The sequence below is a fragment of the Haliotis cracherodii genome, unplaced genomic scaffold, assembly GCF_022045235.1.
Source record: "Haliotis cracherodii isolate W230 unplaced genomic scaffold, xgHalCrac1.p SCAF_8, whole genome shotgun sequence".
NCBI classification, from domain to species: Eukaryota; Metazoa; Mollusca; class Gastropoda; order Lepetellida; family Haliotidae; genus Haliotis; species Haliotis cracherodii.
The window spans coordinates 48,593,394-48,618,937 of record NW_027266341.1 but is presented as its reverse complement, the minus strand read 5'-3'; the positions used below and the strand labels follow the sequence as shown (position 1 = coordinate 48,618,937).

Sequence of the window (25,544 nt, the reverse complement as noted above, 5' to 3'; positions counted from 1 at the left end):
CGAATGAAGCCATTGCATTGCAGAAGATTGCATCATTTTGAAGAAGCCAGAGTATGCCCATTTTTCCTCTCCCTTGAAGGCACTAGTACTGTCGCAACCAGTGAAAGGATGAGCTCCTATAAGACCTTCATATACATCTTCTCCAAGAGTCCTTCCAATTCTTTAAAGATCCAGATAACGTGATTTGGATCCAGAACCAGTGAAGAAAAGGCACTTCGTTTTGATCCATTCCAGTCCACATGCAGCTGTTGCTAACACCATGACATCTGTGTCCGGTGAGTGAATGATAACAACATCAGGTTCGGGAGTTTGATGTGATGCATAGTGTGCATGTGCTCGCACATGCCGCAAGAGTATCCCAACAGTTTCGAGATACATTGACCAGAACTTTCCATTTGGTCCAAGGGATTTGATGTATGAGTTGTAGAGTGACAACACAAATCTGAAGGTGTCTGAGGTTGTTAGAGTGGCAGGTCTCTCAGGTGACATATCATGACGAATACAATAAATTTCAGACTTCAAGATTCCAAGACATCTTCCATGATCAAGGTGGTTGACAAACGCTGCAAAACGAAGTCTCTCACAAGCTTCAGCAAAAAGCGTGTGGGCATAGAACCCACGCTCCCAGTGCTCTCCTTGAAGGACCTTGTCAACTGATCCTTCTGCCAAAATTCCTGCCTCTATGAAGACGTCACGCAGTCCAGCACTACCAAAGAGGAAACCAGCACATGCCATGAACCGTATACTGGTATGAATAGCCCCTGATGCAACACAATTCGGTTCATTTCAGGATCAGAATCCCGTTTGCTGAGGATAACTTCTATGGCTTTGGTCCATATTCCCACATCAACTACCACTTGGACAGAACAAGAACCTCTGCCTTGATCATCATTCATTGTTTTGTCAGTGAGCTCGTCAGAAATGTATAGATCACACTATGATCAGGGGCTTTGTGGATGGTTTGGCAGTATCCAATTCTGTGAGGCTCCATTGGTGTAGAGGGCTGGGTGGCGCTGTTAAATCCCTTCCATCCTGGGACATCTTGCTCTGATGGTTCCACGTTTTCGCCTAAGTTGGAATCCATTCGGGACAGCTGCCATACCAAATCGACCTCCTTAGCCTTTTTTGCACTTTTTGAATCCAGTGTAGTCAGCAGTTGAGCAGCATTATTACATCAAGGAGGTTCGGGTCTTTTGCTGATGATGCATGGTAGAAGACTATCCCCAGAGACAGATATGGATTTGCATCCAGTTCGGGGGTAACTCTCTGATTGACCTGTAGGAGGTTCTCGATTAACATCATGTCCAGGTAATTTTGCTTGAGCCATGTATCCAGTTGTATCATGGACCTGTATTGATCCTGAGAAATGACCTCTGTTTTTGTAGTCATTGTTGTCCCAACCAAACAAAGAAAGTACATTTGGAGCCATTCCCTGTGGCATATGGTAGCCAAGATCGTTCTGAGATGTCAGAATATCTGCATTTGCAGTATCCATCTCTTGCAGAAGTGATTTATTTGTGCAGTGCTGATGTTTGTTCAACCGAGTCACCAAAGACAAGCTTCCTGTTTTTTGTTGGATTGCTTTTGCAAGCAGCACATGCTTTACTGTGAGCACACGACTGTTGGTTGCTGCATGGACAATATCCTGACCGATCGAAAGGAACTTTCTATGAAGTTCTGGTCGTACTTTTTTTGGTTTGCTCATCCAGTGTACGTCACAGGAGCCATCAACAGAACCAACTTTTCCCTGAGACCTGTTTTTTGGAAAAGTTGATGACTGGGTTGTATGTTCCGCTTCATGGATATAGTTTTCATTGAAATAATCATCGCCTAGTATACACGCAAGAGCATTATACAAACTATTTGGAAGCTTGATGTTGTCTTCAGTCATGTCTTCTGGACGTGGTGGCCATGGAAGTTGTGGTACAGTTTGGATATCATTGTAAATTAGAAGGCAAGTAGTGAAGGCAGAGCATAGTTCTTTGGAACTATGACTGGATGCTCTGTCATCAAATTCAGCTTCGTGACTAGTTTCAAGCAATTCCTCATCTAACTGTACTACTTGCAAGACAACTGTTTATAGTAGTGATTATAAGCATAACCACTTTAAATGTTTTTGTGTTTTATTTTTTTTATTTTTTAACTGTTCAATGATGTTATCCATTGAATATACTGAATGCATGTATTGGTTTACAGTGCATAAGTTATTTTTATGATGCTATGCTTTTTGATTTCTCATCCTTATTGACAGATGAATTACATATTTTTGGTCATTATTTGTAGTTTTATGAAACCTAATATACCTTTAATGAATATTTACTGAGCCAAAAGTGGTTAATTTGTATTATCCTATTCCAAAATGAAGTTCTGATTGGTTTATCCATACAAAAATACCCCGTTTTCAATTAAAGAATATCATTAATTTGAACTTGGCATCCATTTTGAACTAGTAATTCCGTTCTAAAATGTTAAATTTTGTGCCCAAACAAAATAGATATATATTACACATCAGCTGTTGATGGTCAGTAGTGATTTATAAATAATATTTGATAAACAAATAGGATATATAGTGAAGTTAATAGGTTAGGTAGAAAAGTGGCGGCCATATTGGCGGCCATCTTGGATTTCAGGGTGACCGCAGTGAAAAAAATTGAGCACACCAAAAAATTATTCTTTCTCATCACATAATCTATCAATATAAATAGGTGAACTTATTTTGTAAAGCGGGTACAATGGGCATGTCAGATATGAGAAACAGACCTTCACTTATAAGTTTCCAAGCGATGCGTTAAACATTTATTCCACCCTCAACGTCTTTATCCGCAATGAAGTCATTCATATTTACAACTAACCATTGGGTGGATCACACGAGCTGGGATAACATGTCGTGTTGTGTCCTTTGTTAAAGCTCTATTGTTGTCAATGATCAGTCGCAAGTTTCCAAGTGGGCATATTTACGGAAGCCTTTTAGGGCCGTTTTTTATATCAAACCTCAAGATGATAAGTTGACCTTTCAAGATACTTAGTTAAAATTTAAAGTTTTAATCTTAAAATTTCAACCTATTATCATGAAATTTCAAGATCATTATCTTGAAATTTCAACTTAGAATCTTGAAATTTCAAGAATTTAAACAACAAAATAAATGGTTCTAAAGTGCTTCCGTACATTTAACCAGTTGATGAAGTATTAATAAAAACTCCCCTTTTAACAATATATTTGACTCGTCGTCTGTGCGAAAAGTCAATAGGAAAACATTACGCCAGAAACACTGTTGACAAGCACAGTCTTTGAAGCGTACATTCGGTCTTGTATGAGAAACACTCTGGGAGATTTCTGGGGAAAATCTGTACTGATTTTTGTAGTACCTGCCCCGGCCTGCATGTGTCACCATGCACTGGCGGCCCGAACGGTTTTCATGCATTCGAGGGGGGCACGGGTGACCCAGTCGTCTAAGGCGCCGCGATTCGCTGTGCACAGTTGCGTCCCTTGGCCACGCCAGAAACCTATGATTGTGGGTTGGAATCCCGGTTCGCCCCAATTATGTTTCTAGGTTGGTCAGCACCATACCCGTGCTCGTGGGTTTCACCGAAGTGGTAAACGTCTGAGACCTCCATCACTTCATCACCTCCATTTCCTCCCACATTAAGCTGACACGCCGTGATATAACTGGAATACCGTTAAAAGCAGCGTTAAACCAAACTCACTCATTCATGCAGTCGAGCACTGACTGGTCTGGGCCTGGTTATTTCTGGGCCACCTTGATATTGCTGGAGTATTGCGCACTGAGGTGCAACACAACATTCACTCACTGTCTGACTCAAACATTGTACATTGTTACACAACAAACGAAAAACAAAAAAAATCTTCAAAATGTCAAGGTTTTTGGTACTTTTTAAAACAAAAAAATGAGTTTGACCACTTTGAGTAATTTGCTAGATGAAAGCAGTGATCTAAATGTACTGGCGATGCCAAACTACTGCCAATTATCGTCGACAAAAAATGCCTGTCTTGAATCCTTTTTTCCAACCACATCCCAAAGAGTCGGTCAATTTGGCGTCACCCGTCCATTTATATTCTACTTGCGTTCAATCAGAATATGTCCCCCGAACGAGACGTATGTTTAGGATTTATCTTTGATACTGTTTTCATGTTTCCAAACAACTCTGTGATTAACATTTGGCATTTGTTCAAAAGAAATATCTGAAAGGTAAGTCTTACTTGGCTATTACCCAACGAGGCAGACAAAAACATCGCGTTAAATAACCCATTATGTCTCGTAAAACCACATATACAAAATCCTCAGCAGTAAGACAATGATAATCCCTGCGTAATGCACTCTGTCTGCATTACTACTTCTGGTGACACAATGTGACGAGGTTTTACCTAGTTAATACCAAAATCGATGAACACACAATATACATTGCTATGCTGCTGCTGCATTAACAATGAAACTGTTTAAATGTCACTGGGTTTTAAGCCTAGGAGTTGATATAATACGCTTGTATGCCGATTTGTACAACTCAAATTCTGATAGAAATATTCCTATTATCCAGCAGACGGGCTGTGATTGCTTTCGTGTGTGGCCATGAAAGTATAAGATGTTGCGTTGAATCTTAGATTACCAGTTAAAATGAAAACGTAAGATGACAACTTTTTCCGCTGATGTTTTAAGTTGCGACTGTTTGAAATATTTTCCTTTCAAATTTTGAAAAGTATATATTGGGTGTTAGGCAACACCTTTGGATTAACATGCTACTTAAGCTCTTGTACGTTAGTTTTGTTTTGTAATTTCTCAAAAAAATATTGTTTTTTATTCATAAGGAAAAAAATCAGTTTTAAAACTATTCAGAGAATATACTAGATTGTGTAGTTGGCAAAAGTGGAAGTGTTTTATTCAATAAAGATATATCTCATATAAAATCTCATATATCATTTTCTTCATCATAGTGTGTGACCTTGGTTACAGGTGGTTACTCTTGTGGTAAAACCCATCTGCACGGGTTACGGGTCATTTTAACTCGGGTTTCGAACACCTGATCATCAGATCCTGCCACGACAAAGAGACCTAACTCTGTACAGCTAATTGAAGTACCCTATCTATATACGAGCACAGTGTCACCTGTGCCCCTATAGAGCACAGACACAGACATACAGACTGGCAGGGAATAATCCCAGCCCTTGTGTTGCATTAATCCGGACTTAGGTTTTTACTCCGGTTTTAGTGTGCTAGCCCACTGAGATACCATGTCGCAGATTAACATGGATACCCCACTCAGACATAGTATCCTGACGCCGAGCCGACCAGTCCTTGTTTTATCCCCTTAAAGCGGAGTGCCAGGCAGGGTAAAATGTTCCACCATGTAATGCCTCTTGGAAAGAAGTTCTCTCCACTACACCACGGTAGAGGATATAGTATATTAAAGGAAGACTAAGTTCGGGTCACATGGCAGGTTTTCAGTAAGTACAATGTGAACACTCTTGTGTTATTATGTACGTCAATCTGACAGGTAATGAATACCCTTATAACGTAATGTCTCAGGTCGACATGTCAGTATTTATAACGTCTTGAGCTAGACTGGAAAAGGTCATCGGATCGTGAAGCGTTATCGCCGCTCCAATGGCCGTCTGCGTGGCGATAGTAGGTCTAGTCTGGGATTGATGTCATTACCTTCTTGCACGATAGTCAAAGACAAATTATATAAATCGAGTTTTTTTGTTAAAAGTGAGAGAGTTGAGTTCCATACACTGTACAAATGTGTAGATTGAAACACATGTGAGATATTTCTACATCTAAACGTGCGGAGGGATGTGTTTAAATCCCAATTTGTTATGCGTTGTATGCGCATGCGCAGCGTGTCTACACCGAGCAGACGATCCGCGACAACAGCATTTGACAGCAGAATAGAAACCAACTAAAATTGGTGTTTTGTATTGTGTATGATGGTGCGTGATGTGTGTGACAAGTGTGTCTGCTTTGTTTGGAGAGAAGAGTACAATCCTTTACAATCATTTCAATACAGTGCATGGTTGGTTCCAGTCTTGGTTCACAATGAATATATTCCAAAGTGGTAAACTGTAAGATCTGCATCACTGCCGGCTTTCCTCCCACATCGAGTCGTGTCAAAACTTAAATACTTTTCGAAGAGGCGATTAAACCGAACTCACGCACTCACTCACTCACACATAAACATATTTATCACGGCGTGATACTGAATGATTGAATGCGGCGTTAAACCCAACTCACTCACTTAACCCAACTTCAATCATTCTGTCTCCGGTATACCATGTTTAAAAAAAGCGCCGTCTATGGACACACATAAGGGACATTTTCGCGCTCGTGGGTTCTTGCACTTTCTACATGTTTTACCAATCTTCAAGTGTGGAGATTACGTGTCTGATGTTTGAACAGGGCGTGAATGAAACTGTTATCGCCATTAACTGAAGCGTGTCATACCAATCATAATTTTTCAGATTTCATAACGTTATTATCATGTTTATATTTCACGTGCAAAGGGGCCTGACGTCTAAATTGTTCTGTTCAGAGAAAGGTTTTGTTATCATACGACGCGTAAAAACATTATGCGATCTCCAAAACCAACAAAAAAACATCTTGATTCGATCAACGCTCGAGTTCCTTCAGGAGATTCTAATCACGCGAAATCAGAAATTGTCGGATCGATTCGGCTATCAAAACAAATCCTCTCATCTCCTCTCACGCATACTCAAACATGGAAACAACCCGGATGTATGACATGTTTATTTCATTGTCACTGAAGAGATTGGTTAACATTTGAAATGTCTCATCCTTCGATCTTATAATTGAGTTTATGTTCAAAGAGGGTTCATACGACAGATGAACATGACTGCGCATTGCAAACGCTGACCCAGTTGAGGGGCAAATGTATTATCAAATATGAGAATTTGGATAATGCTTAATTGAATATAAACAAGGAAATATTTTGTTGCTTAAAATTATAAAACAAATGTTTTAAAAATGTGAGAAAGCCTTAATGTTTGCTATTTATTTTTTCCTAATTTTCAGGTAGATTGTGGATGAGCGAGTATAAGTACAATTCAAACAATATCACGCCGGGAAATAGCAGAAAAGGGCTTTACGCATTTTACCCATTGGGCGAATCGAACCCGAAAAATCGGAGTGACAAGCGAGCACTTTACCCGCAATGCTACCCCACCTTCCCCTTAAATCTTCAGCTATTGTCACCATTTTGGAACAGTTAAGGATCAACAGTTTTTGAAGATACATGTATCAGTTCAAGTTTCACGCATTAAAGACACACGTTACATCAGTTACGTAGAAGTAAACCACTGCCAACCACCTGAATTACAAAGTAGTCACAATTTATGGATAACAACTTCTTTGAATCTGTTATCCATAAATTGTGTCTACTTTGTCATCCGTCAACTTCTAAGTAATGCCTATCAGACAATTCAACTTTAATGCCGAATTCGGACGTGACTTTGGTGGTTAATTAATTCTGATTAGTCATGGTTTCAAATAATAATTGACAATAACCAGCTCTGAAGTTCGCATCACCATGGATACGTTTATTGGTAGAACAGTACTTATTTCGCAATCACCGTGGGCATTTTGCAATAACGATGTGTACAGTACGACTGTAGCTAGAAATGGTTGAGTTCCGGTTAATATGATATTCAAAGGATGTGTGGCAACACGTTTGGACAGACTTCGACTGAGAGAGTGTAAAGCATATTTTAGGTTAACGCAGAGCCAGAAATTTGACGCTTCTCCATCTCCGACTGTGGCGTCTTTATTGATAACTCCGTGTGGACTCAGAATTGGTCCCCAGAAACCTATGCTGGTCATACGTAGCGACCTAATGGACCAAGTAGTCAGACTTTGTTGATAGTGTGTCAACGGTCATACGTAGCGACCTAATGGACCAAGTGGTTAGACTTGGTTGATAGTGTGTCAACGTACCTCCAAAGGAGAGGGCTATCAATCTTTGGTTTGTCTGGTACAGACTCTATTAGACACAGTCTCAGTCATATTGCTGAGTTTCGTTTATAACGTGTAAGCAATTTTAGCGGCGGTAGAATGATTCAACTACAAGTATAAAAGTATCAAGTGTTGTGGACAGATTTGAACGGACGTTAACACAGATTTCTTGTTTTTGTACTAGAATTAGAGTTATGTGCCCTTGACTGAACATAAAATGGCCATTCGTGACCAACTCGTCCCATTCCGGGACAAGCCGATTGTAGATTACGGAAATATGCTAGTGGTGACGAATGGGGGACGTAGGCTATGGAAACATGCGAGTGGAGATCAGTGAAACATGGCAAGCTTGAAGTTTCAAAAACCGTGTTTGAACTATAGAAGAGCGCCAAGTGGGCGATTTGAGGCTTTTATCGATCCAAGAACAGGCCTCAAGATTCATGGATTCAAGACCAGGTTTTCAGAGCATACAACAATGGCAACATTCGGAACATTCGCGGTACACGAACAATATTTCTAAACCAGTTACTTGCTGCCACTTATATGAACCGTTATATTTGGGGTATTTTTTGTAAACCTAAAACTGTGTATTTTAATATAATGTATGGATTATTCATTGTCATTGAGCGGCCATTCACTGATTTCACTAATTAGTTCTATGCGAACTGTTTCCTGGGAGGACCTCTGCGTTTCATTTGGAAATCACATTGTAACAGAAATTGTCGGCTCCACCGGGAACTGAATAACATTTTCAGAAAATTCTTTATTTGTAAACAAAGATTTTAGTGTTAAATTTGCCAGTGTTCATTCTTCCCTCATTTGTTACACGGGATTATTGTGAAATCAGTATCTGTAACATGTAATATTTCTTGAGTCTCCAAGTGAAGAGAAAATAATCAGGGTTTAATCACATTGTTAGCTACATGTCGACATGAAAAATGATATAGTTGGAATAGTGCTGACAATGGCGAAAAACAACAATCACTCACTGAACCATATATACCGAATAGATGAATATGCCTAAAGACAGTTATTTTAGTAAATACGATTCATAATGTTAATGTGGTGTAGAGGTATCAGAAATCCTGTCTCTTATTAACTTTAAGGAATAATATGGGTTAAACTAAAATAATTTTGAAGATGATGCAACTTTTAACACTTTACCAAGTGAATGAGTTGAGTTTAACACCGTATTGGCGGCGGTCGGGTAGCCTAGTGGTTAAAGCGTTGGTTCATCACGCCGAAGACCCGGGTTCGATTCCCGACATGGGTACCATGGGAGAAGCCCATTTCTGGTGTCCCCCGCCGTGATTTTGCTGGAATAGTGCTAAAAGCGGCCTTAAATCATACTCACTCACTCACTAACACCGCTTTGAACATTATTCCTGTTATATCACTATATCCTACAGTAACACTTAACCAAAATAAAACTCTTGTAAAATTGACTTTTTATCTTCATCGATATCATCCCACGGCATAACACACGGATACTTACATTGACAGAACGTGTGGGAATCATTGTTGTTCTACACAAAAATAATGTTATTTTTCTATACACCTGATACTGGGATCCATACACATTGTATTAAATCTTAGTGTCATTTATGGATAAAGAATTTTCTTTTAATCTGCGAATTGGCGAGTTTTGTCGTCACACAACAGATCGGGGCGCAATCATGCAAGCATAGCTCAACTAACAATTTGTGGGCTCGACGTAAACTGGAGAGATGAAATAAGTTTAATGCGCTTGTAACATGTTCGACAGGAGGCAAGAGCTTTGTTGTCAGGGTTTCGGGAGATGTTATAACGTGTTTAATGCCATAAAATACTCATTACAGTTTTGCAACAGGCTTTAATATGGAGACGGCACGTCATGTCAACATGGCCTCGCACTTGATAACGATGATATAGGAATTATTTAGCAGTTTACGAATTTCAACAACGTATTGGTTGGCTGTAATTTGTCCTCAGTTAAAGGTTCAGTGTTCATTATTTCAAGGGCGAGGGATGTAGAATATGTTGTCAACAGTCTTTTGAGGGGAACAAACATATATATTTCCGTTAAAGGTCCTCTCATGTTGTGTCTTACTGTCGTCTGTTTTAAATGGGCGGAAGAGGACTTTTAGATAGACAGAATGACGAACACCGGGTTGGGATAGACAGAAGGGTGAACACAAAAGGTTAGATAAACAAAACAGTGGACACACCAGGTCGGATACATAAAGGGATGAAGACACAGGGTCAGACAGACAGAAGGATGAGGACACCGGGTCAGACAGACAGAAGGATGAAGACACCGGGTCAGACAGACAGAAGGATGAAGACACCGGGTCAGACAGACAGAAGGATGAAGACACCGGGTCAGACAGACAGAAGGATGAAGACACCGGGTCAGACAGACAGAAGGATGAAGACACCGGGTCAGACAGACAGAAGGATGAAGACACCGGGTCAGACAGACAGAAGGATGAAGACACCGGGTCAGACAGACAGAAGGATGAAGACACCGGGTCAGACAGACAGAAGGATGAAGACACCGTGTAAGACAGACAGAAGGATGAAGACACCGGGTCAGACAGACAGAAGGATGAAGACACCGGGTCAGACAGACAGAAGGATGAAGACACCGTGTCAGACAGACAGAAGGATGAAGACACCGGGTCAGACAGACAGAAGGATGAAGACACCGGGTCAGACAGACAGAAGGATGAAGACACCGGGTCAGACAGACAGAAGGATGAAGACACCGTGTCAGACAGACAGAAGGATGAAGACACCGGGTCAGACAGACAGAAGGATGAAGACACCGGGTCAGACAGACAGAAGGATGAAGACACCGGGTCAGACAGACAGAAGGATGAAGACACCGGGTCAGACAGACAGAAGGATGAAGACACCGGGTCAGACAGACAGAAGGATGAAGACACCGGGTCAGACAGATAGAAGGAAGAACACCGGGTCAGACAGACAGAAGGATGAAGACACCGGGTCAGACAGACAGAAGGATGAAGACACCGGGTCAGACAGACAGAAGGATGAACACACCGGGTCAGACAGACAGAAGGATGAACACACAGGGTCAGACAGATAGAAGGAAGAACAGCGGATCAATCAGACAGAAGGATGAAGACACCGGGTCAGACAGACAGAAGGATGAAGACACCGGGTCAGACAGACAGAAGGATGAAGACACCGGGTCAGACAGAAGGATGAAGACACCGGGTCAGACAGACAGAGGGATGAACTCCGGGTCAGACAGAAGGATGAACATACCGGGTTAGACAGACATAATCAAGAACATCAGGTCGGATGCACAGAAGGATGAACACACCGGGTCAGACAGAAGGATGAACATATCGGTTAGATTGACAGATAGATGAAAACTGGGTCAGACAGACAGAAGGATGAACATACCGGGTTAGACAGACAGAAGGATGAACAAACCGGGTCACACAGACGGAAGGATGAACATATCGGTTAGATTGACAGAAGAATGAAGACACCGGGTTAGACAGACAGAAGGATGAACACACCGGGTCAGATAGGCAGAAGGATGAAGACATATGTCAGACAGGCAGAAGGATGAAGACATATGTCAGGCAGGCAGAAGGATGAACACATTTGTCAGACAGACAGAAGGATGAAGACATATGTCAGGCAGGCAGAAGGATGAACACATATGTCAGACAGGCAGAAGGATGAACACACTGGTTGTTAATATGTCCTTGGAAGGCAGGATTACCTTATTATGATTCTTCAGCATCAAACCAGATCATGTCTGCTGACGACCTTTACACGCGAGCTAGTTTGGCAAATATTAATCCTATCAGTAGGTTATCCGTCATTCGCAGTCGACTTGCTAGCCTGCAGTCGCCTGCTGGCTATTCTACAAATCTAACCATACGCAGTAGCAGGGACAACACGTCTCAAAAGTAACATAATTTGCCTTTTCAAGCAAATGTAGAGTCATCTAAGCTGACGGTGCCTCAAGGCAACTTGGCATAGTGTCTCACTGGACTCTGATGTGTTGCAGTATTTAATTTGAACTGAGTAAATAAGTTAATGTTGTTTAACGCAGCAGTCGAATCATTCTGTGTGCCTCAACGTCCCTCAACGTCGGAGTAAGATGCTACGCATTCAGATGTCACCAAGCCTGACCACCCGACTCATTTACGTCTTACAACACACGCCGGTCACTGAGGGCCAATTCTATGTTCGTTAAAATGTACAGAAGGGGACGCGATTCAACAGCAGCACATTGAAATTAGTTTTGTTATGTTACGTTCCGTGCTGCTGCCTGAATCTGTCCATCTTCCTGAGGCAAGGAAGTTAACTGACTATAAAAGTACAGTTTCCACCCTTGCCGAACTAGGTTGGAATTGTGGAGTTATATTTTTGCTGGACTTACAAGTCCATGCATAGTATAATCAAAATCGCGTAACGAATTCGACACCCGTTTCGTAAAATGTCAGTTTAAGTTCGATTGCAGGATTTGCTGAGCATTTGTACCGTCAACTTAGCGTCAACAGATTTTTTCATGTTTCAAATCAAGTTGCTCAAGTAATCTGGTGCACTTTTCATAACAATATATATATATATATATATTGATTATCGATCAGATCGTCTTGACTTGGCGCCTGCATATTGTTTGACGCAAATGCAAGTAAAATGATAGGTGGAATCTGATTGGTCAATGGTAAGGACATGGAAGGGACATAACTCGAATTCCAGCCTAGATCGGTAGGAGTGAAAACTGGATTTTTAAAGATCTAACTCCCCTGCCTCGGAATCATGACATCAGTTATGCGTTAGAATCCCAGATTCGCCCTCGAATAGCATCTGCATTTTACCACCACCATACCAGTAGCGTGGGTTGGGGTTTGGTTGAGGTAGGTGTCCTGTCATGATACGATAATATGCATCTATTAAAATCCTTCAGAACAGATCATTATTCAAAAAAATGCTGGCCTCGGAAATGCCAGGACATCATGTCCCACGTAAGCACTAACTTGTCAAAGTCCATTTTGATCAAAGTTTTTGATAGTGTATCGGGGTCTTAACTGTTTATGACATTTAGTGTTGTTTAATCTAATAACACGAAATGGATACTACTTTGATTTAATATTAAGTTTGATCAATATTTATCAGGAAAAAACTTCTGAGCAGAGAAAATCAATAGAATCAAAAGAATAGCCTCAAACATCTGCCGGAGCAGATTCCATCGGGTGAAAAAGCCAAAGCTAGTGATCACTAAATATCAGTAATGACGCCAGGTGTTCGCGAAAAAGGTGAACATCTCCTGGAATGTTTGTGAGAGACAGCGTGTTATTTCGGCCCCTGCTCCAGAACGGGCAATGCTTGGGATATACTTAAACCATATTCACTCACTCACTAACTGTTGTGACCAAATTTGATTATTCAACTTTCCCGCCATGCACGAAGTTTGGTTGTTAACGGAAGTATACAATTTTTTTGTATTTAAGCGTGGTGCAAAAAGAAAATCCAAACGCGTTAAGACGTACGAGCAGAAACTATCTACGAACACTTAAAGATGTCAGAACGGGGTCGGACATTGTTCTCGGTGACCAGACGGATATTATTATATAAGTACATGTTCAATTTACACACCCAAGCATATTCCGACCACAAAGTTGTAACATTAACTATAACCACGCCCCCCCCCCCCCCCCCCCCCCCCCCCCCCCACTTATATCGCGACGTGCATGTACGTGTGTGTGTGTGTGTGTGTGGCTGCTTGTACTAGTACGGACTGATGCCAATTGATAGTGCTAGCTCACTGAGATACCATGACGCAGTTTAACATGAATACCCCACTCAGAAACAGTATGCTGACTCCGAGCCGACACGTCCTTGTTTTAGCCCCTCAATGCCGAGCGCCAGACAGGGTAACAACAAGTAACATCTTTTAACGTCTTTTGGTATGACGCGGCCGCGGATCGAACGCCGGACCTTCCGCTCTCCAGGCGGACGCTCTAACACTAGACCACGGAGGCGGTCCAGTTGCATTGATGGCGCTACAGATATGTTCCGGTACTGCATGCCTTCGCTTTATACTTTATAGTGTACAGTATATGTAGGCTGTAGTACAAAGATATCAGTCCACCAAAATCAACTCAATCTTCTATAAGTTTAACAATCAATTTTAAAATGAAATTGCGATCTTAAATCTTTAAGGCAAGAAAGGTATTTGCTGTCAAGATCAAATGAAATGTTCCTCACACAATGACTGGCGATCAACTTCAAACAGAAGCACAACACAGAAACCTTGCAGTATCGAACTGTTAAAGAAAACTAAAACAACACGTTGCTATCTTGACCAGTTTCTAATCAGGTGTTTACATGTCCAGAGGACATGGCGAGTTATCTCTCAATTGCTTACAGAGACAATGCAAAAGATAACCAATATTTTCTGTCTAACACTTTACCTTTGATATGGTTGTGGGATCACGGTGCAGGTTAACCCGACCACACATATATCAGACATCCATGGCCTTGCTCCAAGGCTGTACTGAAATATAAATCCAAGGTGTATAGTCATTCTATCCTTATAGTAGGAACGTCTAGATAAGCGGAAGGTCTGAGGACGCCAGTCTTTTAAAGGGACAACGTGTTCTTATTATCTATATAATCTAGAAATAATGAATCCAGAAGTGAATAAAACTAATGATAATTGCCTTAGAGACGTGTGCAAGTCTACACATGTTAGTACAGTGACATTGTCTCATACGGCGATAACCGAGGCCATCATTGCATGATCAGACCACAGCTCTACTCCGTCACTGCAACTGTCTCTAGCAATGGTTGAGGTGTCTTTCTTATGTGTCATTGTCCTTGGTTGGTTGTTCCTGGTACAAGGAAACAAGTCTGACAGGCCGGACAATAATGATCGCAAGGAGACGAAGCATCTTTTTATGGAGTTATTTCAAGAAAGTATTGATAAATATGTTGAAAAGGAATTGGTAGGTCAAGTTGACGCATCGTTTGAAAAACATAATGAAAAGGAGTTCAAAAGATTGAAAAGAAACGATGAACATATCAAGAGGCATCTGCGTCGAATTGACTTACGCCTTGGGATGACTGAAGAAGAGAACCGACTTCTGAAGATGGAAGTGAACAAGAGTCAGGAAACTAACGTGAGGCTGGAACGTGACTTGAAGAACGCTCTAAACAAGATATCAGATGTTGAGAGTTTGGCGAGAAATGTTACAGGTCGCTGTGAGTGCCATCATCCTATTCAGTCATCGGAGTCTTCAACACATACACCGAGCACTGAGGCATCACCAGGCTCTCGGAGACAAGCCCGATTAATTGTTGCAAGTCACGGACCCGAGACGAAGATGGTCGAAATAAGGCTAGATAACCATCAGAACAAGAGTATTTCAATAAACTCCAGACATGTATTGGCCATTGTTCATGTTCCGTCAACTAACAGCTTCATCTGGTCCAGGTGGTCGGAAGACGCCAGCACGCAGGGTATCTATTCGTCTATCTTAGGAGGTACTGGTGAACCACCCCGTCTCTACTCCAAGTCATCTATGGCTATGGCTGTTGACATCACCAAAGGATGGCTCATATTCACGACCGTGAACACCATCAGCAGGATAAGCTTGCTTGGTGGGCACTATACTCTTATCCACAACATGGACAGGTTTTCCCAGCAACGAGGAATTACTCTGGATCCTGGCAATAATCTGATCTACACTTGTGATGGGGATTACATAATTGAAACCGATTACACCGGTAAGCATCAACGAATTGTGCTTTCTGGGCGGATTCATTGTGGCCTTGACCCTAGACGTGGATAACAATGTGCTGTATTTCTATGAGTTCGATATGATCAAGAAGGTGTCGATGAGGTCAGGAAAAACTGAAGTTGTGAAGAGCGGTCTTGGGACTCGACCAAAAGACTTCGTCTTTTATGACAACAGCATCTATTTTGTTGGGATGTTTGAGGCTTGTGTGAAGATGTTTGACATACGTAGGTCCACTACTGTATCACTCGGTCAGTTTGAATGGAGCGGTGTGTCCTTGTGTTTGGTTTCGTAGTTCGAAACTTGTATATCCACGTCTTACATTCGATGATGCAGTGACGTTCAGAGAGAGTGAGTGAGTTAGTTTAGCGCCGCTTTCAACAGCATTTCAACCAAATCAGAATATAGAATTTAATGTGGAATTTATATTATATTGGTCGATTGAGTATGGTTTTACACCGCTTTTAGCAATATTCCAGCAATATCACGATGGCGGACACCAGAAATGGGCTTCACACATTGTACCCATGTCGGGAACCGAACCCGGGTCTTCGGCGTGACGAGCGAACGCTTTAACCACTAGGCTACCCCACTGCCCCATCCTAATAATAAGCAGCGTATTCGTTTACTGTGACGCACAGAAGCACATTACACCATTTGAGTAAAACCATAATGTCTGACCAATATCATTTTGGATATGTGAATATTTGTAAAGGGTGAAGATGGATGTTCCCGAATGCGATCGGTTTTCTGTTTGATTAATCATATATTCAGTAGACATTTAATGAGACTGTAACACGTTGGGGTAATATTGTGACAAAAGTAATTTATTATTGTACATTTAGTAATTTTGCTATCTGTAATTTTCGTTTTAGTAGAAAATGAAAGTGTTAAAGATATTGATTGATTTCAGTTGGAAATAGATATTTGTTTCATTAGGTATGTAATAATTCCTCACTCGGGTGTGGGTTATTTAATTTCCAATGAGCACTATATATTGACAATATAGTTGATATATGTTTTTGTTTGAGTCGCAATGGGAAAATCCAGGAATACGTAGATATGTTATAAATGTTGGCTTTGCGATCTCAATGATCAAAGTTCTTTAAAGGAATAAATTCATTCGGAAAACATTTTTTGTGAGAAGATGCAAAAAACCGGAGGATTTAATTTACAACTTCAAACATGATATAGTTGTAATCAGGCTCTAGTTTGTACAATTATCGGAATGAATGATTCTGCATATTTACAATCTACACGTTGCTGATTTTGATGGTAAGGAAATGCACAGAAACAAGAGTTTTCTCTTAGAAATAAAGATGTATAGAATAGTTTTCTTGTTTTTTGATATTATTGTTGCTACAGCATCAGCGTCATCAACAACAGCAACAACAACAATCATATACAACTAAACTTCTGATTGTACCACCTGGATATTTCAGACTACGTATGTGTGCGTATCGTATTCAAAAGTAATCCTTTTGTAATAAAACGAATATCCTTATCAAAAGTGTAGTAGTATATCTAGGCTTGAACAGGCAGGGTTTACGGGCAAACAGGATCGGCACTACTGGATAATGTCTCACTTTTTAAACAATGCTCTTAGAAGTACAATGTCAAGATCAAGACTGGAACATCTTTCCAAGACAAGGGAGTTAACTGATTGGGAACTGGACTTGTATAGTCAGTTAACTCCCTTGCCTTGGAAAGATGGCCTGGAATGGCCATGCGCAATACCATGTCTTCTAGTTTTGCTTTTAGTTTTCCATTTTCTTGAAAAGGATGAGCATATCCTATTCTAACGGTAACACGCGCCACTCACAGTTTTCATTAAAAGGTTAAGTATCTGTGAGGAAGGTGAGGTGAAATGGGGTTTAACGTCGCGTTCAAGATTATTGCACTTATATAGCGACGTGCATGTACGTGTGTGTGTTTGTGTGGCTGCTTGTACTAGTACGGACTGATGCCAATTTATAGTGCTAGCTCACTGAGATACCATGCCACAGTTTAACATGAATACCCCACTCAGACACAGTATACTGACTCCGAGACGACCAGTCTTTGTTTTAGCCCCTTAATGCCGAGCGCCAGACAGGTAACAAGTACCATCTTTTAACGTCTTTTGGTATGACGCGGTCGGGGATCGAACCCCAGACCTTCCGTTCTCCGGGCGGACGCTCTACCACTAGACCGCGGAGGCGGTCTGTGAGGAAGGAGGCGTGACACTCTATGTAAAGGCCATAGCATGAGATAGCATCGCGCATCACTTTGACATGCGACGTGTCATATTCAATATGATTCTCTGAATGTCGACCATAACATTCTGGAATGACATTACCAGGCATTGATGCTGAAACCTGGACTGAATAGTTTAGTTGTAAAAAGCAAAATGTGTAGACTCTTTAAGAATTTGAAAAAGTTAAGCAGTTGAGAAACGTAGACGCCATAAGCTGGAGCTGATGGTGTGTTACTTAGCATATATGCAAAGGGGAGATCCGTGAAGATCCGGGGTAGAATAGGTCATCACCAACCCATGTTTGCCGTAGAAAGGCGACTATGCTTGTCGTAAGAGGCGACTAACCGGATCGGGTGATCAGACTCTTGGTTGATGGATGTCATCGTATCCCAATTGCGTGGATCGATGCTTATGATGTCCAGGCTCGATTATTTACATTCATATATCTTGAATATTGCTGAGTGCGGCGTTTAGCAATAAACAAACAAAGCACTAAGGGGATCTTTTACATTGGAAGTTCTAAATCACCCCACTTTGTTGTACAGCCTGGTACAGCGGCAGCCATCATTCTGAAGTTCTATTCACAGATCCAGATGATACACTGAATATGGTTTCTAAGTTGTTTCTGGTCAAGTTAAGCGAGGTCGTACTTTAAAATCCGGGCATAGAACTACCAATACTGAAACTGATCGAACCATAAACAGTCCGGTGATGAGAATCATTTTACAAATGTTCATCGCCTTAAGGTACGGACTTACGAAACACTTAAATTTCGTCTGTACTGTATCGGTTTCTAATTCGCGATTTAATCTACGGGTTCCGTTTGCTTTAAGAAGTACTCGTTCGTCTCGTACGTGATGTTGTTAATCATGTCCGTGAAGACGTGAGTCGTGTTCGTGGTGTGGATAGCCTCATTCCTTAATCTTTGCATCCAGCAGTGGCATGTTCGATCACACAACCCCGGTCACTGCACGGTCAAAGACGAACATCATATTGAACTGACATGCAGTGACGGTCCTGTCTATGGTTTCGAGCACTGTAAATATCTCTTGACCTGCCATAGAATTGTGAAATTTTACACTATCCTGACACTAATTGCGTTGAAGGCTGTTCCATCTTACACTCGTCTATTACAGCTGGCGATCTGAAAGTTGTCTGAAGGTTTAAGTATATAATAATAATAATATTATTATTATTGTTGTTGTTGTTGTTGATGATGATGATGATGATGATGGTGATGATGATGATGATGTTGATAAGAAGAAGAAGAAGAAGAAGAAGAAGAAGAAGAAGAAGAAGATGAGAAGAAGAAGAATTTTTAAGGCGGGGGTGGTAGAGTTGGAATATTTCTTGACCTACGGTTTCTCCGGCTGAGTCCTACCAAATGACGTTAAGAGATGGTGCTTGTTGTTACACTGCCTTGCGTTCGGCATGAAGGGGATGAAACAAAGACTGGTCGACTCGGAGTCAGTATACTGAGTCTGAGTGGGTATCCATGTTGAAGAGCAGCATGGTATTTCAGTGAACTGGTATTATAACACCAGTATAAGTCCGGACTAGTACAAGCAGCCACACACACACACATGTGCATGAACGTCGCAATATAAGAGTAATGATCCTGAACGCGACGTTTAACCCCACTCCACCTCACCTCACTGAATTGTCATTGAAATTCGAAGACACTTGTAGACTTCGTACTTACAAAGTACTGACAAAATACACCTATGATAATAAATTTGATACCCAGAAGAAATATACCACGTTGGCTTTGAAATAACAAAAAAAAGATGCATTGAGGTCTCTTCAGCTTCTAAGATGCCACTTAAAGTTGTAACATAGACACACATGTCTTGATATTGGTGGAAGGTCCGTGGCAATAATGACATCTTACCATAAACCCGATAGCAATGGCCATATCTAAAGTAATGTTCAAAGGGTATTGGCAATCCGATCATACAGACGATTGTATGAACTCTCGGATGAAACAGATTGCAATCTGAGACCGAACTGAGCCAAACGTCGATAAAGCGATCACTTATGTCAAGGAAGATATTCTCAATAATCACATAGTGAGACCGCAGCCATGTTACATATTTCAAAAGCTAGACTAATTTGCCAGAACCAACGTCCCGTGAGATAGGAGAAGATTATTGAGTTTATAGAACTGGCTAAAGACGATGAAAGCACATCATGTACACGGGAATCTAGCGTATTCATCGTGACGGATTTACAACCTATGAGCTGGGAACACGTCTAATCATCACACATCTGAGGCGGGGATTTCCGGACTGGCCATAAATACTTATGATATTGACCTTAGATCTATGAACCAACATGATGTGATGTTGACTGAACACGGCCCCTGCCAACTCCTCGGCCGAAATGGACAACGTGTCGCCGCAGTGTAAATGTGGGTCTCTAATCATATGCAGTTTTGTACTGGTAGCCCCTACATTGTCCTGCACCCTGACTGTGGAATATATTTATTTTATGAAAACAAGACCAATCTATACATATATATGCTAAAGCAAGTCTAGCCAGCTCTAGCTAGCTCTATTCTATATAAGATGAGCATCAGGAAAATTATTTGTTTTAATTTTAGAGGAGAGAAGTGTATTGTGTAATATACGATTTCATAGACTATAGGTCCGTTTCACCTCTACCCACTCAGTCGAGAGGGGGGCGGTCGGGTAGCCTATTGGTTTAAGCGTTCGCTCGTAACGCCGAAGACCCGGGTTCGATTCCCAACATGGGTACAATGTGTGAAGCTCATTTCAGGTGTCCCCCGCCGTGATATTGCTGGAATATTGCTAAAAGCGGCATAAAAATATTTCTAAATGAAATATGTCAAATTCGACATAATTCGCTGTGCATGGTTGTGTCCCTTCGACAAGCAACGATCCGGTGACTCTGGGTTCGAATCTTAGATACACCTAGTTAATAACCCTTGGTTTGTCAGCCTCAGAGCTAGGCGTTTACTTTCTGGGTCACTTCGGGATTTCCCCCCACATCAAGCCGACCCATTGCCATAACTGACCTCCTGATACAGCGGCAATCCACTCAATTCACTGACCCAGTCAAATCATGTGATGTGTAAATATCTTCTCCCTTCAACGCTCCCCTGTCACAGCTCCAGAAATTAAAAAGCAGCATCTACAACAACTCAGTATGACAGAACATGATCATGTCTCTTGTGATCTGTCAATCAGCACTTCCCCGTCTTAATGAACATGCTCTACGACACAACGAACCCGATATTTTAATAGACCACGGATCGATATAGGTTTTAAAGTACCCGATCCACCTGTAATTGATAGAAAGGTCGGATGACATCGAGGAGGAAAAACGTTTTGATCACGTCGCATTAAATATCTTCTCAGTTGTAATTATACAAATTAATTACATCGTTATGCAATCGAGCAATATGAAACGAGCTGATCAAAGTGTAGCAATTATATCAACGGTGGTACTTGATCGACCATGCGTCCTAGGGGTGGCGGAAAGGGGAGGGGAGACAGGTTACTGTCTGAGGGTCGATGAGGCTGTTGATATGAAGCCACAAACATGGAACTAACCCAATCACAAAAACATCTGTGTGTGTGTTAAATATATTACCATGTAAATTAGTTAATCTTATCTAGTTGTGAGAAGTGGTGTAGAGAATAGGAATGTGTTTCAAAAACTGAGTGAAGGGGAATAGAGGGGAGCGGAGAGGAATGGAGAGGAGTGGAATGGAGGGGAGAGTAGGGGAGAGGAGCGGAGTGGAGTGGAGGGGAGCGGAGGGGAGCGGAGGGGAGAGGGCGGGAGAGGAGCGGAGTGGAATGGAGAGGAGAGGAGGGGAGAGGAGCGGAGTGGAATGGAGGGGAGTGGAGGGGAGAGGAGCGGAGTGGAATGGAGTGGAGAGGAGAGGAGCGGAGTGGAATGGAGCGGAGAGGAGAGGAGAGGAGAGGAGCGGAGAGGAATGGAGGGGAGTGGAGGGGAGAGGAGCGGAGTGGAATTAAGTGGAGAGGAGGGGAGAGGAGCGGAGCGGAATGGAGGGGAGCGGAGGGGAGAGGAGTGGAGTGGAGTGGAGTGGAGGTGAGAGGAGCGGAGTGGAATGGAGGGGAGAGGAGCGGAGTGGAATGGAGGAGAGTGGAGGGAGAGGTTGGGAGAGGAGCGGAGTGGAGGGGAGAGGAGCGGAGTGGAGGGGAGAGGAGCGGAGTGGAATGGAGGGGAGTGGAGGGGAGAGGAGTGGAGCGGAATGGAGAGGAGTGGAGGGAGAGGTTGGGAGAGGAGCGGAGGGAAATGGAGGGGAGTGAAGGGGAGAGGAGCGGAGTGGAATGGAATGGAGGGGAGAGGAGGGGAGTGGAGGGGAGAGGAGTGGAGCGGAATGGAGAGGAGTGGAGGGAGAGGTTGGGAGAGGAGCGGAGGGAAATGGAGGGGGGAGGAGGGGAGAGGAGCGGAGTGGAATGGAATGGAGGGGAGAGGAGGGGAGTGGAGGGGAGAGGAGCGGAGTGGAATGGAGAGGAGTGGAGGGGAGAGGTTGGGAGAGGAGCGGAGGGAAATGGAGGGGGGAGGAGAGGAGAGGAGCGGAGTGGAATGGAATGGAGGGGAGAGGAGGGGAGTGGAGGGGAGAGGAGCGGAGTGGAATGGAGAGGAGTGGAGGGAGAGGTTGGGAGAGGAGCGGAGGGAAATGGAGGGGAGTGAAGGGGAGAGGAGCGGAGTGGAATGGAGAGGAGGGGAGGGGAGAGGAGTAGAGTAGAGAGGAGCGGAGTGGAGAGGAATGGAGCTGAGTGGAGCTGAGAGGAGCGGAGTGGAATTGGGAGGAGTGGAGCGGAGAGGAGTGGAGGGGAATGGAGGGGAGGGGAGAGGAGTAGAGTACAGCGGAGTGGAAAGGAGTGGAGTTGGGTGGAGTGGGGTGGGGTGGGGTTGGGTGGAGTGGAATGGAGCGGAGTGGAGTACAGCGGAGTGGAGTGGAGTGGAGTTGGGTGGGGTACAGCGGAGTGGAGTGGAGTGGAGCGGAGTTGGGTGGAGTGGAGTGGAGTGGAGTTGGGTGGAGTTGGGTGGAGTTGGGTGGAGTGGGGTGGGGTGGAGTGGAAAGGAGAGGAGGGGAGGGGAGGGGAGAGGAGTGGAGCGGAGTACAGCGGAGTGGAGTGGAGTTGGGTGGAGTGGAATGGAGTGGAGTTGTGTGGAGTGGGGTGGGGTGGAGTGGAAAGGAGAGTAGGGGAGGGGAGGGGAGAGGAGTGGAGCGGAGTACAGCGGAGTGGAGTGGAATAGAGCGGAGTGGAGTACAGTGGAGTGGAGTGGAGTGGAGTGGAGTGGAGTGGAGTTGGGTGGAGTGGAGAGGAGAGGAGTGGAATGGAGCGGAGCGCAGTACAGCAGAGTGGAGTGGAGCGGAGTTGGGTGGAGTGGAATGGAGTGGAGTTATATGGAGCGGGGTGGGGTGGAGTGGAATGGAGCGGAGCAGAGTACAGCGGAGTGGAGTGGAGCGGAGCGGAGCGGATTTGGGTGGAGCGGAGTGGAGTGGGGTTGTGTGGAGTCGGGTGGGGTGGAGTGGAATGGAGCGGAGCAGAGTACAGCGGAGTGGAGGGGAGAGGAGTGGAGTACAGCGAAGGAGTGGAGTGGAGCGGAGTTGGGTGGAGTGGAGAGGGGTGGAGTGGAATGGAGCGGAGCGCAGTACAGCGGAGTGGAGTGGAGTGGAGCGGAGTTGTGTGGAGTGGGGTGGGGTGGAGTGGAATGGAATGGAGCGGAGCAGAGTACAGCGGAGTGGAGGGGAGAGGAGTGGAGTACAGCGGAGTGGAGTGGAGTGGAGTGGAGTTGGGTGGAGTGGAGAGGGGTGGAGAGGAATGGAGCGGAGCGCAGTACAGCGGAGTGGAGGGGAGGGGAGTGGAGTACAGCGGAGCGGAGGGGAGGGGAGTGGAGTACAGCGGAGTGGAGGGGAGAGGAGTGGAGTACAGCGGAGTGGAGGGGAGAGGAGTGGAGAGGGGTGGAGTGGAATGGAGCGGAGCGCAGTACAGCGGAGTGGAGGGGAGGGGAGTGGAGTACAGCGGAGTGGAGGGGAGAGGAGTGGAGAGGGGTGGAGTGGAATGGAGCGGAGCGCAGTACAGCGGAATGGAGTGGAGTTGGGTGGAGTGGAGAGGGGTGGAGTGGAGGGGAGAGGAGTACAGCGGAGTGGAGTGGAGTGGAGTGGAGTTGGGTGGAGTGGGGTGGAGGGGAATTGAGCGGAGCAGAGTACAGCGGAGTGGAGGGGAGTGGAGTGGAGTTGGGTGGAGTAGGGTGGAGTGGAATGGAGCGGAGCAGAGTACAGCGGAATGGGGGGAGTGGAGTGGAGTTGGGTGGAGTGGGGGGGAGTGGAATGGAGCGGAACGGAGTACAGCAGAGTGGAGGGGAGGGGAGTGGAGTACAGCGGAGTGGAGTGGAATGGGGTGGAGTGGAGTGGAGTGGAATGGAGTGGAATGGACCGGAGTGGAGTGGAATGGAGTGGAATGCGGTGGAGAGGAATGGGGCGGAGTACAGCGGAATGGAGCGGAATGGGGTGGAGTGGAGTGGAATGGAGTAGAATGGACCGGAGTGGAGTGGAATGGAGTGGAATGGGGTGGAGTGGAATGGAGCGGAGCGGAGTACAGCGGAGTGGAGTGGAATGGACCGGAGTAGAGTGGAATGGGGTGGAGTGGAGTGGAATGGAGTGGAATGGGGTGGAGTGGAGTGGAATGGAGTGGAATGGGGTGGAGTGGAGTGGAGTGCAATGGAGTGGAATGGACCGGAGTGGAGTGGAATGGAGTGGAATGGGGTGGAGTGGAATGGAGTGGAATGGACCGGAGTAGAGCGAAGTGAACCCCTAGGACCTCAACCAGATGTTATCGCTTATGGGAGTGGCGGGCAAGAAGTCAACAAGTCTATCTTTATTTACATTTCAGCAAAATATAAAGGAGTTTCAGCCACGAAAGTGGCTAAAGTAAATAGAGTTTAGTCTCACCCAGTGACGTAAGTGCCGATGATTATGGGTAGGACATGTTCTAACACTCGTATTTACAAGTCAGCTGACACGAACTAGACTGAGTGAGTCTATTCACGTGCGACAAGTTGTACGAAATATTTGATATATCAGGGTAGAGTTTGGGTTCGGACCATCCTACAATAACATTCAAATACGAAGTCCCGTTTCACAGGGTTTTCTAGTTGTCAGTATCAATATTTTGAAACAAATATGCCGTCGGTCTTAATGCAAGTCGTATGAGTAAAATCATGTAGTGATTGGGCGTCTTGAATGCTTGGGACTAATAATTCCATCTCGTTTGGCGGCCATATTGGAATTTTTGTTGGGCTTTAATATGAAAATGCTAGTGATTCCAAGGCATTTGTTTGCCTCGCCAACCATTTTTTATTGCGTTTATGTTTCCATAAACTGAAAAACAATAGGCCACGACCACTAGCAGACTACTGTTTCCTGATTGGCTGATAATAGAATGGGCGGGGCTTGTGCCTCATTATAACGATATCAGTGATTTAGTATTGTAGTCTCTAGTTGTTTGTGTGTTAATGATTAAATAAGGAGTCTGCGAAGTCGTTATTGTTGAC

At 43.8% G+C, this 25,544-nt stretch overlaps 4 protein-coding genes across 4 annotated transcripts; all 4 read left to right on the top strand.

The window, feature by feature from the left end:
- Positions 1-8,196: 8,196 nt before the first annotated feature.
- LOC139451034 (clumping factor A-like) lies at positions 8,197-10,922 on the top strand. The gene is made up of 3 exons (XM_071232847.1): positions 8,197-8,281; positions 10,219-10,489; positions 10,529-10,922. The coding sequence occupies exons 1-3, from the start codon at positions 8,197-8,199 to the stop codon at positions 10,920-10,922; spliced, it is 750 nt and encodes a 249-aa protein (XP_071088948.1).
- An 11,161-nt stretch (positions 10,923-22,083) lies between these two features.
- LOC139451033 (TATA-binding protein-associated factor 2N-like) lies at positions 22,084-22,728 on the top strand. The gene has a single exon (XM_071232846.1). It carries the CDS (start codon positions 22,084-22,086, stop codon positions 22,726-22,728), a length of 645 nt encoding a protein of 214 aa, XP_071088947.1.
- A 21-nt stretch (positions 22,729-22,749) lies between these two features.
- Positions 22,750-23,190, top strand: LOC139451032 (uncharacterized). The gene has a single exon (XM_071232844.1). The coding sequence runs from the start codon at positions 22,750-22,752 to the stop codon at positions 23,188-23,190; it is 441 nt and encodes a 146-aa protein (XP_071088945.1).
- Positions 23,191-23,379: 189 nt separating this feature from the next.
- Positions 23,380-24,525, top strand: LOC139451031 (mucin-22-like). The gene has a single exon (XM_071232843.1). It carries the CDS (start codon positions 23,380-23,382, stop codon positions 24,523-24,525), a length of 1,146 nt encoding a protein of 381 aa, XP_071088944.1.
- The last annotated feature ends 1,019 nt before the right edge of the window (positions 24,526-25,544 follow it).

Excerpts from the sequence above, each read along its gene's own strand:
- LOC139451034 (XM_071232847.1), top strand. The coding sequence starts at position 8,197 with ATGGCCATTCGTGACCAACTCGTCCCATTCCGGGACAAGCCGATTGTA. Across the intron at positions 8,282-10,218 it reads AGTGGTGACGAATGGGGGAC|GGTCAGACAGACAGAAGGAT; the intron begins GTAGGCTATGGA and ends ATGAAGACACAG. Across the intron at positions 10,490-10,528 it reads CAGAAGGATGAAGACACCGG|ACAGAAGGATGAAGACACCG; the intron begins GTCAGACAGACA and ends CGTGTAAGACAG.
- LOC139451032 (XM_071232844.1), top strand. The coding sequence starts at position 22,750 with ATGGAGCTGAGTGGAGCTGAGAGGAGCGGAGTGGAATTGGGAGGAGTG.
- LOC139451033 (XM_071232846.1), top strand. The coding sequence starts at position 22,084 with ATGGAGGGGAGAGGAGCGGAGTGGAATGGAGGAGAGTGGAGGGAGAGG.
- LOC139451031 (XM_071232843.1), top strand. The coding sequence starts at position 23,380 with ATGGAGTGGAGTTATATGGAGCGGGGTGGGGTGGAGTGGAATGGAGCG.